Source organism: Panthera tigris, chromosome D3 (assembly GCF_018350195.1).
Source record: "Panthera tigris isolate Pti1 chromosome D3, P.tigris_Pti1_mat1.1, whole genome shotgun sequence".
In the NCBI taxonomy this organism is placed as follows: Eukaryota; Metazoa; Chordata; class Mammalia; order Carnivora; family Felidae; genus Panthera; species Panthera tigris.
The window spans coordinates 35,277,289-35,289,718 of NC_056671.1; the positions used below are offsets into that span (position 1 = coordinate 35,277,289).

Here is a 12,430-nt window from a genome sequence, read left to right on the forward strand (position 1 = left end):
AAGGACCCACTACTTCAGGGAAGGTACAAAAGCACCATCTCTTCCCCACATAACAGAAACTAGCCAATGGCAAGCAGCTTTATTTCTTCTCCGTAAAAAGAGCAGGACCTCTTCAAAAACTGACAAGAAATGGCATGTCAACAGGAAATCAATTGAGTCACACTGAGATTAACCCTTACATCAATTAATGTTTAGTATGTACAGTGAACAAAGAACTGTATCCCTTATGCTAACTCTCAAAGTTCTGCTTTTTTAAGGATATAAAAGAAGAAAGAAAATGGAAACTTTGTGGACAATTATCTCAAATATGTGGCAAATTTTATGTTTTTAGACAAACAAAATATAAAGCAGGAATCAACTCAATGGTATGGCTAACTCACTTGCTAGGATTCAGCCTGGAAATAACTCAGTTAATAAAACTGTACCACTAACTCAAAATCATCCTACAAATCCACCAAATTGCCTTTAAACAACACAAAATTAATCCCTGAAAACCATGCCTTGTCACAGAAAGGAGAAACATCTCTCTTTTACTTGTACAACTAAGCTGGGGAGTTCACTGGCCTCCACCTGGAGTTAAACCCTGTAAAGCAAAAATATAAAGGCAACCACTAATGTATTCACTGTATTACTAAAGTCCATGAGTTTCAAACTGGAACCACTTTGGGATTCCCCAAGTTGCAGCCATACAATCTTTATTCAGCCAATATGACTGATTTTTAAGAACCCAAAGTGAGACTAGAAATCTTGTTAGGGCTCACAGTAATTTCACCAAAAAATAATCTACATTCTTATTCCCAGAGTTGCCCTGGTGTCAATTTAAACTTGAGAGGTTCAACTGCAATCACACAACTTTTGAGATGTAATGAATTCAATTAGCTATATTTAAATCACCACCTTGGCCAGCATATACCAAAGACACTGGTGTTTAAGATCCTTCTGATTATCACAATAGATTTACCCAAATTTCCAAAAGTCTTTCCATTCTGAAGAAATCAGAGTAATTACTTACAACAAATAAGGCTCCTCCAGCTCCATTTTGCACAGCTGTCTTATGTAAATTCCTTATATGTCTTCCCTAAAATTTCAAGAAAGTTTCGTAAGTCATAAGCCTTAATAAATTTTCAGGAGTAAATACTTTAAGATCCATAATTAAAAACAATAGAATCAACTTATATAAGTAAAAGATCTTAGGAGATATGGCCTACTGTGCTACACCCTGCCTATCTCTATCTCAGAAGTACAAGGAAACGGAGATCCAAAGAAAGGTTATTAACTTGCCTAAGGTCACACATGCGTCCATGGAAGAACTAGGTCCACAACCCGTATCTCTTGGGAGTCATGTATCCTTTCTACTGGACTCTTTTTGGCATGCACTGAGAAAGTTAGTGTTCCATTAACTTACAGCCTTTCACTTTTGTCTGAATCAAGTTGGGTGCCAGCTTTCATTTACTGTGAGCTTTCATAAACATGTTTTCATTCTGTACAAATGAGTCATATACTATGCACAAATGAGTCAAGTGTGTCCCCCTTTTTCGATTCTTTGCTGAATTAGTTTACAAACTCTAGCCATAAAGTTTCAGCGAGCTGCTTATGATGCTATGCAGTGACCATAGTCAATTGTTTTAGAAGAAATCCATTTGATTACTTTCTGTTGCATTTCATTTCTCTTTGCCCTATTGCTCCCCACAACACCCCTACCCTCCCACAGGCACCAAAAGCAATTCAACAACTATTCAGGAATCCTCTGATTTCTGAGTTCTACTTATCACAAAGATAGTAGAACACTGGATTAAATCAAGCATGGAACTAGCAAAGAGTTGGAACAATTCAAAGAAAGCAAATACAAAAGTAAAAGCAATGATGTATAACACAATCATGTATTTAAACTATCCTAGGTCCAAATATTGAAGTTGAAGAAATATTTATGTAAACACTTGTTTAATTAACAAAAGATCCAAGCACAGAATGTGAGACATAGGTATAAAATATAGGAGTAAATACCAGTTTCAGGGTAATGGGAGAAGAAGGGGAGAATTTGATTGGCTAAATGGTACACAAGGGGGCTTCAACTCTTGTTTTTGTTTTCTTTCTTAGGCAGTAAATGGATACACAGTGTTTATTCTTTTTTGTGTCTTAAACACATACAACTTGAAAAAAAAAATCAAGGAGATAGTTTAGGTTCTTATACTTTTATTCAAATTATCCTCAACTGCTCCAGGGTCAACCTGTGAATTACACACAAGGTTATGCTTATATCCCTAATTTGCCTGTCCATAAAAGTGAGATAGACAGATAAACATAAAACCAAGGTCACATTCCCAAGCAATACCATTAAAAACAACATCAACATAAGGCTTTAAAAAATTAACTGACTAAAGTTTAGGAAATAGAACCTGCCGTCACTTTAGCTGAGATTTTTTTTAAATCAAAGAACAATTTTTACAGAGTAACATTAGTGAATTACTTAACTAAATTTGGAGGGAAAACAAAGGATTTCATAATAAAGTAAGGAAGGATTAAGAGAATGGAGGGGCACCTGGGTGGCTCAGTTAGTTAAGCCACCAACTCTTGACTCTTGATTTCAGCTCAGGTCATGATCTCACAGTCCTGAGGGTTCTGAAATGGAGCAGGCTCTGAGCTGGGTGTGCAGCCTGCTTAAGATTCTCTCCCTCTCTCCTCCTGTCCTTCCCCCACTTGTGTTCTCTCTCAAAAAAAAAAATAAATAAATTTAAAAAAATTTTAAAAATGCTTAAGAGAACAGAAAGCATCCAGTCCCCTCTTTTCCTAACTTCCGAACTATTTTACTGTCTCTTTACCCACTCCCTCAGGGTAGGTTGTCCTCAGGGCTCAGCTCTGTCCTAGGTTCTGTTCTCCATAGATCTTTTGCCCCTGAAGAGCTTATTTATTCTCATCTATGAACTCCATGCTGATGATTCTTGAATCATTCTTGACAAAAAATTAACAGCCTGAAGAGATCATAAACACATAAACCAATGAGAAAAATGAGTATACATGAACAAAAATGTCAACATAATTTTAATGAACTAGTAATCTAAAACATGCATTTTTAAATGAGAGAATATTTGCAGCTATCAAATTAGCAATGATTTTTTTTCAAAGATAACAATTCTGTCGAGCACATGGAGAAATGGGCATGCTTATACATTAGGTAAAAATTGGTAACAGTCTTTTAGGAGAACAAATTGACATAGTATATGGACAGACTAAAGAAAGTTTCCATCTTTTAACTTAGTAATTCTACTTTTAGAATTTTATCCTAAAAAATAGTATAAAATGAGGATAAAAGTTTATAGAGAAATACATTCTCTGTATTGTTACAGGAAAATACAAACGCCAAAAAGGCCAACATAGAGATCTTTTAAATAAATATTAATAATTCCAACAAAAATATTATTTAAAAAAATTTGTTTCCTATTTGAGAGAGAATGCACACGTGAGCATGAGCAGGGGAGAGGGTCAGAGAGAGAGACAGAGACAGAGACAGAGAGAGAATATCCCAGGCAGGCTCCATGCTCAGCACAGAGGCCAACGCTGGGTGGCGGGGGGAGGAGGGGGTATCATGACCTGAGCCAAATCAAGACACTCAACCTACTAAGCCACCCAGGTGCCCCCCCAAAATCATATTATGTTGCTACCAAAAATCATATTTCCTAAAAATAATAACACTGAAAGATGTATTTGTGCCACAATCATAACTAGAAAACATCAGAGTTAAATGAAATAAAAAAGCATAAACTACCATCCCAATTATATTCAATATAGACACTAAAAGACTGGAAGGCCATAACAATTTAAAGTGCTTATCTGTCATTATTATAACAAGATTATAAGAAACTCTTACTTTCATATTCTATTTTTTATATTTTTCTCCATTTTCCATACTTCCTATTCAGTATGGATTGACAAACAAAATATCTTACTAAAAACAAAACATTCATCAAGTACAAAATGAAACTTAACACCTCTACCGTTAATCCTATTTATCTTTCCAACTTCCCTATATATTACCAAATTAACCACCACCAATCTCTAAGTTAAAATAGCTTCAGTTTGGGGTCAATATTTGATCCCTTCCTCATTATTCCAGGACCTGCCACACAACTTTACTTAAAATGAATAATACAGGGGGAAAAAAAAGAAAAGAAAAATGCAGAGATAATCTTGAAAATCTGTCTGGTCTCTGGGGCTATGTAGCTACATACTGGAAAATCTGGGGCTATGTAGCTATATATTGGAAAATCTATTTTGAGGCACTGTCTGGCTGACCTGTAATTCTGGATTTGCACATGAGTTTATACACAAACACACACACAGACACTTCTACCCAAAATTACGTGTTTTAAAGTCCAAATCATTGAAAGCAGACTACTGATTGAGGTCAGGAAAAAAGGAGCTACTTTAAAGAAAAAAACCACTGGAGTTTCAGATTAAAAAGAAATTTTTTTTAGGGGCGCCTGGGTGGCTCAGTTGGTTAAGCGTCTGACTTTGGCTCAGGTCATGATCTCATGGTTCATGAGTTCAAGCCCCGTGTCGGGCTCTGTGCTGACAGCTCGGAGCCTGGAGCCTGCTTCAGATTCTGTGTCTCCCTCTCTCTCTGTTCCTCTCCCACTCGCGCTCTCGCTCTCTCTCTCTCTCAAAAATAAATAAAGATTAAAAAACATTTTTAAAAATTTTTTTAAATTTGGGTTTAAATCACCACTCTGCCACTTACTAACATGTGACTTTACACAAATCGCTTAATATTTTTAAGCCTCCATTTCTGCACCTATATAAAACAGGAATGTTTTGAGGTTCAAATAATAGTTTCTCTGAAAGCACCATATAACCTCTTAAAGCATTATCACATCTGCTTAGCTGATATGGGGATAAAACATTTAATAAGTGAAGAATGGAAGATTTAAATACAACTGCATTTTAAGAACTAAACAGATTTTAAAATTGCACTTGGTTAGCTGACTCTAACTCAAGAGGCACTGTCACAAAAGGACAGATTACTGAGGGCTTCCTGAATATCCACATAATTATTTTTATTATTTATAGCCACATAAGACTACCAATTTTTCTAGTGAAAATATAAATGCTTGAAAAATACTATCTCCTCCCTCATGACTGAAATTAATATATAAATCTTTTTTTTTTTTTTCCTAAGTGGAAGGAGGAAGAAGCAGTAGTACTGGTAGACAATTTTTCATGAGTGTGGGTTTCTGCACATCTCTGCACATGAGCAGAGGCACTAGCCATTAACAGCTTTCGTTCCACACTATCTTTTCAAGGATTTTTGTAGAGAATATCTCCCTCTTGGGCAAAGGTTGGGCAAGTGCTCTTGTAACTGGGGTTGGGTTCCTCAGTTGTGAGGTACAGCATTCGCCCAGGCTGCTCCATGTCACTCCCATGGGATGTGAGGGTGAAGGAAAACCAATTCTAACACGAAGCTTATGCTGGCTGCTATGCCGAGTATTAAAGTCCTCTGTCTCTGACCCAAGAGTCTCAGGTCAGATCCATTAAACTGAGGCAGGTTAACTTGTTAGCTAGAAAATATGGTAAAATCTCAAGAGCCTTCACAGTTCTTGACAAGAAAAATCAAAATATACAAATATGCCAGTCTGCATGTCCCACTAATTTTTCAAAATATAGAAAATATTATAAAAGAGAGAATGAATACAGTGGTATTACAAAAGAAACCAGTAACAGTGGCTGTCTCTGAAGAGGGGGATCAAGGATGTGGAGTAGGGAAGGAAATTTACCCTTTAATATACACAAGGTATTTTATACATTCACAATATATATCCCTGTACCTCTATTCTTTAATATATATTTTATACTTACTATAATATATATATCCTTGCATACCATTTGAATTTTTTGCCATGTATATATTTCATATTTTTCATATTTTCATATACATTTCAACTTTTAAAAATGAATAAAGTCTTTAGTCCTTTTTTCTCTCTTACTTTCACCACTCTATTTCAGACATTATTTCAGGTCTGTGCATTATTCTAATAGCTTTCTAGCTGACTCTTCCCCTAATCAACCTGCTTAATGTCATCAAACTAATCGTTAAAATACCACTTCCTTATGGTGGTCAGGATATGAAAAAAGGACAAATACAAACAGGAAGTATCAATTCCATTGTTTCTAAAAGCCACATTTTCCACATTCTAACATCTCAGGAATTGGGATCATCACTGGTACTTAATATTCTATAAATATACCACATACAGAGAGACAATAGCCAACTGGTTAAAAGCCCAACTCCACAGCCACTTTCCTCTTCTGTAAAAAGGGAATAACAGTACATACTTCATAGGATTATTGTAATGATTAAAAGAGATAATCCATGTAAAGTGCTTAATATGCTGCCTACACATAGTAAGTACTATATTAGTGTTACCTATCATTAGCTATTTTTATAGTAGTACTATATGTCAGGCACTAAGCTTTTTTACACATTTAATTCTTACAACTTTCATGCAAGATGGGTATTACTTCAAGAAAATACAGATTTAAATGAGTTATGAAAACTTCTCATAACTAATTATTGGTAGAACGAGCATTAAATCTTAGGTCTAATGCCTACAAGGTTATGGCCTTATTATCAGCCACTTGAATGGAACTATTTGATGAAATCAGAGCTCTAGAAGAACAGAGTAAATCTAGGAAATCAAAGAGCTTAAGAAAACCAGGAATGCATCCATACACAGGGAGACAGATTAGAAATGAAAAGACCTGCCTCCTCCATTGGCTCACCACGTTCCCATTTAGAGACTGAGGGATATATGTATGTCCTTTATTTAAAACAAGCTATTTACTGTTTTTTTAAAAGCCTTTTTTGAAAAAAAACAGTAAATGCCACTCTTCTGTTCCTATAAAAAACCTAAATATGTGTGTGTGTGTGTGTGTGTGTATTAGCATAGCATTTGAGCAACTTAATTTCCATGTCTGAAGCCAACTTCAAGGTAGTAGAAAAAAGGCTCAGATAATTTGTTTATAAAATAAACCAAGTGAAATAGGGTAAACTGATAAATATTAGCCCTTATCAAGTTAGCAAGTGGCCATTTTCAAAGCTAACCTGTTTTTTGAGATGTTTAAAAGCTTCATCTGTTTTATATTCATTATAACATCCACATCAGACACTTGCAATAAAGGAATAAATAAGATATGAAAAGTCTGAATTAACATCTTTGCACTAGTTAATAAACCATTTGATTTTAGTTTCACCTTGGAATGAAGAGGTATTCCAGGACCCATTATCGGTCTTAAAACTAGACTAGGCTGGACTGATTTGAAGAGTAAGCAGAGATTCCCCCCTTAGAGTCTACTCTTTTCACCAGACTAGAGTCTGGCTTCTCACTGAACTCTGAAGTATCTATGCTTCAATGGATTCCATTTGAATACAGTGAACACCAGTTGAAAATTCAAGTAACTTTTTTTAAAATAGACAAGAACATAATTTGACATATAGCTCAGAATTAATAGTGGGCTTCGATTCTAGCTTATTCTTTTTTCAGAGTGTTGAAACACTTCTGAAGAAGGAACAGAGAGGATTTACAGCAAATAGTGGCAGTGTTTTCTTTGAATTCAACTCAAGTGGCTTTGTGTTAAGTATACTTCAACACACCTTTTTTCACTGACTCCTCAAAAATCTATGGTTAGTTATTATTATTTCCATTTTACTTTTAAAGAAACTTAGGCTCAGAAACCGTAACCTGCCTTATACTACACAATTAGTGACAGAGATGGAGTCTGAGCCCAAGCCTTTTGGATTTAAGTCCTCAGCTTGATTAGCCCTTCCCTTTTTAATCACTATTTGTATTACCAATACCGGTAGCTCAAAATGACGATAATTTAAATTTGACACTCTTCCACCCACTCCCCAAGAACAGAATCTTTCATGGGCCCTACATTTGTCTTTTTAGTTTCTCCTGTTGCTCAAACATTAACAGTATCCACTCTGTTCACTTTTCAGTTCTATCAGACATTTGCACTTTAAAAGGCCACATCCAGCCAGAGGAACTTAATAAAGGACAAGGAAGCTGCAAGACAAAACTGACAGAATCAGTAACCTAATTAGTTAGAAAGACAGGACTAAGGTCAGGCAACAGAAAAAATGTTTTCCTTTATTAGCAACCAATTCAGGCAAGGAATATACGTTTCACACTACCCTGAATATTTAGATTAAATCCACAATATATGTGTGCACCAGCGGGGGGGGGGGGGGGGGTCACAACTCACATGTGAAACATCTGGTAAAGGGAAAGTGATATTGGCTCCCAATGTACTTTCTTCCCATTGTTCACCAATTATCTACTCACCTATTACCTACAGCCTCCCTCACTGCCAGCTTAAGCAAAAGCCATTTCTTTCAGCTGTCTAGAGCAAAGACATGCAGAGAAAACAAAAAGCTCCCAAGAGCTTTATGTATAATATACTCAGAGTAGGTATTCCCTACATTTTTAAGTTTTCAATCCATTTGGGTTTAATAAAGTAGATGATGGATGAGCTAATAGTAACTGTGAGATCTATTTCAAGGATAGTAATAATAAATACAAGTGCTAACTCTGCATCAAATACGTGCTACAAACTTTACAAATGCTGTAACTCATTTACTTCTCCCAGCAACCCCTACCATATAGGTATTATTATCATCCCCAGTTTTACAAATGTGGAAACTAAGGTGCAAAGAACAAAAGAAAAAACTTTTCCTAGATCACACAGCTAAATAAATGAAAAGCCAAACATAAGTTTTCCTGACTACAGAAATTAAGTTTTGTTAATATTTTCAACTATACATGGGAGGGCTCTTACAAATGTCTTCCAAATAAAATTCCATCAATAATTTAAAAATGTTAATTCAGATTAAAGAAATCGGATTTTTCTAGCACTGTATAAGAGAATTAACAAGCAAAATTTGGCCAAATTATGTAACAGAAAAGCTACCCAAAAAGCCCAGGTATTACAGGAGCATTACAGATTAAGATAACCATATCAACAGCAACAATACTGTCTATCCTGACCATAAATTAAACAAAGCACTCTTTAAACATGTAAAATCCAATGCGGATATAAGCAACACTCAAATATTCTAACGATAGGGATACTTCCTAGAAATGAAATGTCCAAGTATCATTTTAGCCAGCAGACCTAGGTTCAGTCACACCTTTGCCAATTCTAGTATGGTAACCTTGGGCAAGTCACTCTACCTCTCCATACCTAAGTATGCTTACCTATAAAATCACAGCAATACCTATCTTAAACTGTTAAAGATGAAATGAGATGAAATATTTAGCAAAGTATCATTATAAGTACTCGTGTACTGGCCACTATCATTATTATCATTATTATTATTACTGGAACTTTAATTAAACAGTAACACTCCCAATTTCCTGTTATCTTTTCTTCGTGTGCTCCATTAAAATGAAGGAAATAAAATGGCCAAGCTATAGGCCTCAATAATCACAAAAACAAGTAAGACCCTAAATAATTACAAGTTGACTGTAGGAGCAAACATTCATTTTCAAAAGGTTAAGTGATTTGAAGAGCTTTTGGCCTAAAGAATTAACTGGTAAGGGGTGCCTAGGTGGCTCAGTCGGTTAAGCGCACAACTCTTGATTTCGGCTCAGGTCATGATCTCAATGGTTCGCGAGTTAGGGGCCCCTGTCCAGCTTTGTGCGGACAGCTCAGACCTGCTTGGGATTCTCTCTCCCCCTCTCTCTGCCCTCTCTCCTTCTCTCTCTCAAAATAAATAAATAAACATTAAAAAAAAAGAATTGGTAAAACCTAAGCACAATTTTTTTTTGTTTAATTTGAAAATCAAATAAACATGAACAAATGCTCTGTAAATATAAGTTGCCTTATTTTCTAGTCTTAGGGACTAATACTCAGACAAGCATATATTGTTTAAAATTTAGTAAACCTATGACCGGGTGGAGCTCAAGTATGTGTATTTTTTTTTTTAAACTTTTATTTATTTATTTTGAGAGAGCAAGTGCATGCATGAGAGCAGTGGAGGGGCAGAGAGAGAGGCAGACAGAGTCCCAAGCAGACTCCACACAGGGCTCCATCTCATGACCATGAGATCTTGACCTGAACCAATGACGGATACTCAACCAACTGAGCTACCCAGGTGCCCCCAAAGTAGGTGTATTTATTTATTTTAGAGAAAGAGATTGAGAGCAAGCAGAAGAGCAGAGAGAGACAGAGAGGGAGAGAGAATCTCAAGCAGGCTGCACACTGTCAGCACAGAGCCCAATATGGGGCTCCAATTCTTGAACCTTGAGATCATGACCTGAGCCGAAATCAAGTTGGACGTTTAACTGACTGAGCATGCAGGTGCCACAAGTATGTGTATTTTTAAAGCATCATAGACGATTTTTTTTTTAATTTTTTTAACATTTATTTATTTTTGAGACAGAGAGAGACAGAGCATAGAGACGATTCTTTTAATCAAGTTTGGGATTTACTGCTTTAGAGTATATGGCATCTATATCCTAACATGCAGATGATGGATTTTCTGAATGGTCTTCAAAATTTAAGGATGCCAAGAACAAGAAATGCTAGGCTATCTTTTCCAACCCAGAATCTCTGGAAGTACTGAGGGATATTAAGGAATATTTTAGTCAGTGATGACAAGGAACTATCATGGTATCTCCTTAGGAACAAAATTGCACCCATCATGACCAAAGTTAACCTCTTCTTCTTATCCCCTCTGCTCTCTTCCTTTAAGTACAGTGAAATCACTTCCCTGGTTTCTGATCACACTGACAAACTATTCTACTATTATAGCATCTATAAAACTTAAATCTTTACCAAACATGCCAACTTCCCTCGGTAAATTTGAGCAACTTAAGAAAAATAAATTAAAAAGAAACAAAAAATAGGACTTGCAAACAAACCCAGTTCAGGCTCCTACTACTGTGTAATTTGGGGCATATTTGTCTGGGAATCATCAGCTGTCTCATGTACAAAATGGGATAACACCCAGAAAAGTATCCCACGTATAAGGCATTTTCCCTCTCCACCAACAAGGCAAAGAAAAAGTGTGTTTAAATGTTAAATCTTTAGTGCTTGTTGAATGAAAAAAATCTCCTGCAACCAATTTATAACAGGTTTCCTGAACTGACTCAAAAAGTAGTGGGTGAGTCAAGGTTTCTCAATGGAAAACCAGACTGACATGGTCAACGAACCTATTATTTATTACCCAATGTACTGAGCTGTTATTAAACAGTATGCAAAGAGAAGGGAAGTACAGCTATTTATATCTTTGAAATGGAGACTGAGTTTACATCTCCAATATAAAAGATATGAATTTGTAGTATGCAGTAGCAGTCTATTAAATCTCACTGAATAAACAAAAATTTTGCCTATTTTCTCTTTCCCCTGAAGTGTTTAACGCCATGGCAGGCAGAGTAATAGTGCCCCCCAAATACCCATTTCCTAATGCTGGAAAGCTGTGAATGTATTAGTATGCATAGCAAGAGAGAAATATGGTTGCAGATGGAATTAAGATTACTAATTAGTTGACCTTAAAATAGGGAGATTCCTATTCTGGATTATCAGGGCCCTTTAAATGTGAAAGAGGGAACAAAGTTAGAGAAGGATATGTCACAAATGATGGACGCAGGGTCAGTGATGCAACAGCTTAACCTGCCTTTGCTGGCTTTGAAGATGGAAGAAAGGAGCCATGAGCCAACAAATAAGGGCAGCTTTTTCTAGGAGCTAGAAAAGTCAAAATAATGGCTTGTCCCCTACAGTATTCCAATAGCTCTACCAACACCTTGATTTTAGCCCAGTGAGATCCATGTCAAACTTTTAATTTACACAATCCTAAGACAATAAATCTGTGTTATGTCACTAAGTTTATGGTAATTTGTAATAGTAGCAATAAAAACACTAATACAAATGCCTTTTTTGTTGTTGTTGTTGTTAAAGAACTCCTTTAGAGTCCTTGAGTCAAAATGGAGATACCCTGGGACACTGCAAAATCAGGTTTAAAATGATCTCTAATAAAATGAGAAAACAGTCCATTCTACAAAACTTAAAGTTTAGAAAGAAAAATGCCACTACAGGAGGTTCTACTTCTAGAGTGGCTGAGTAGATATTATCAGGCCAAACCACTAACAACTATAAACACTGGGCAAATTATTTTTAAAAAACCAAAACACTTTCTGAAGGCATTGGAAAACAACCAAATGCAGGAAGACACCAAAGGGAGTCTATACTTAGAAGAAGCCAATGAAGGGGCGCCTGGGTGGCGCAGTCGGTTAAGCGTCCGACTTCAGCCAGGTCACGATCTCGCGGTCCGGTCCGTGAGTTCGAGCCCTGCGTCAGGCTCTGGGCTGATGGCTCGGAGCCTGGAGCCTGTTTCCGATTCTGTGTCTCCCTCTCTCTCTGCCCCTCCCCCGTT

At 36.3% G+C, this 12,430-nt stretch overlaps 1 protein-coding gene across 1 annotated transcript in view; it reads right to left on the minus strand.

Annotated features, from left to right (window-relative positions):
• NDUFV2 (NADH:ubiquinone oxidoreductase core subunit V2) overlaps positions 1-12,430 on the minus strand; it is a 31,498-nt gene that overhangs the window by 15,310 nt on the left and 3,758 nt on the right. Inside the window, exon 2 of the mRNA XM_007083530.3 lies at positions 1,013-1,078. Coding sequence (XP_007083592.1) covers positions 1,013-1,078 — 66 coding nt within the window. The remainder of the gene's footprint in view (positions 1-1,012; positions 1,079-12,430) is intronic.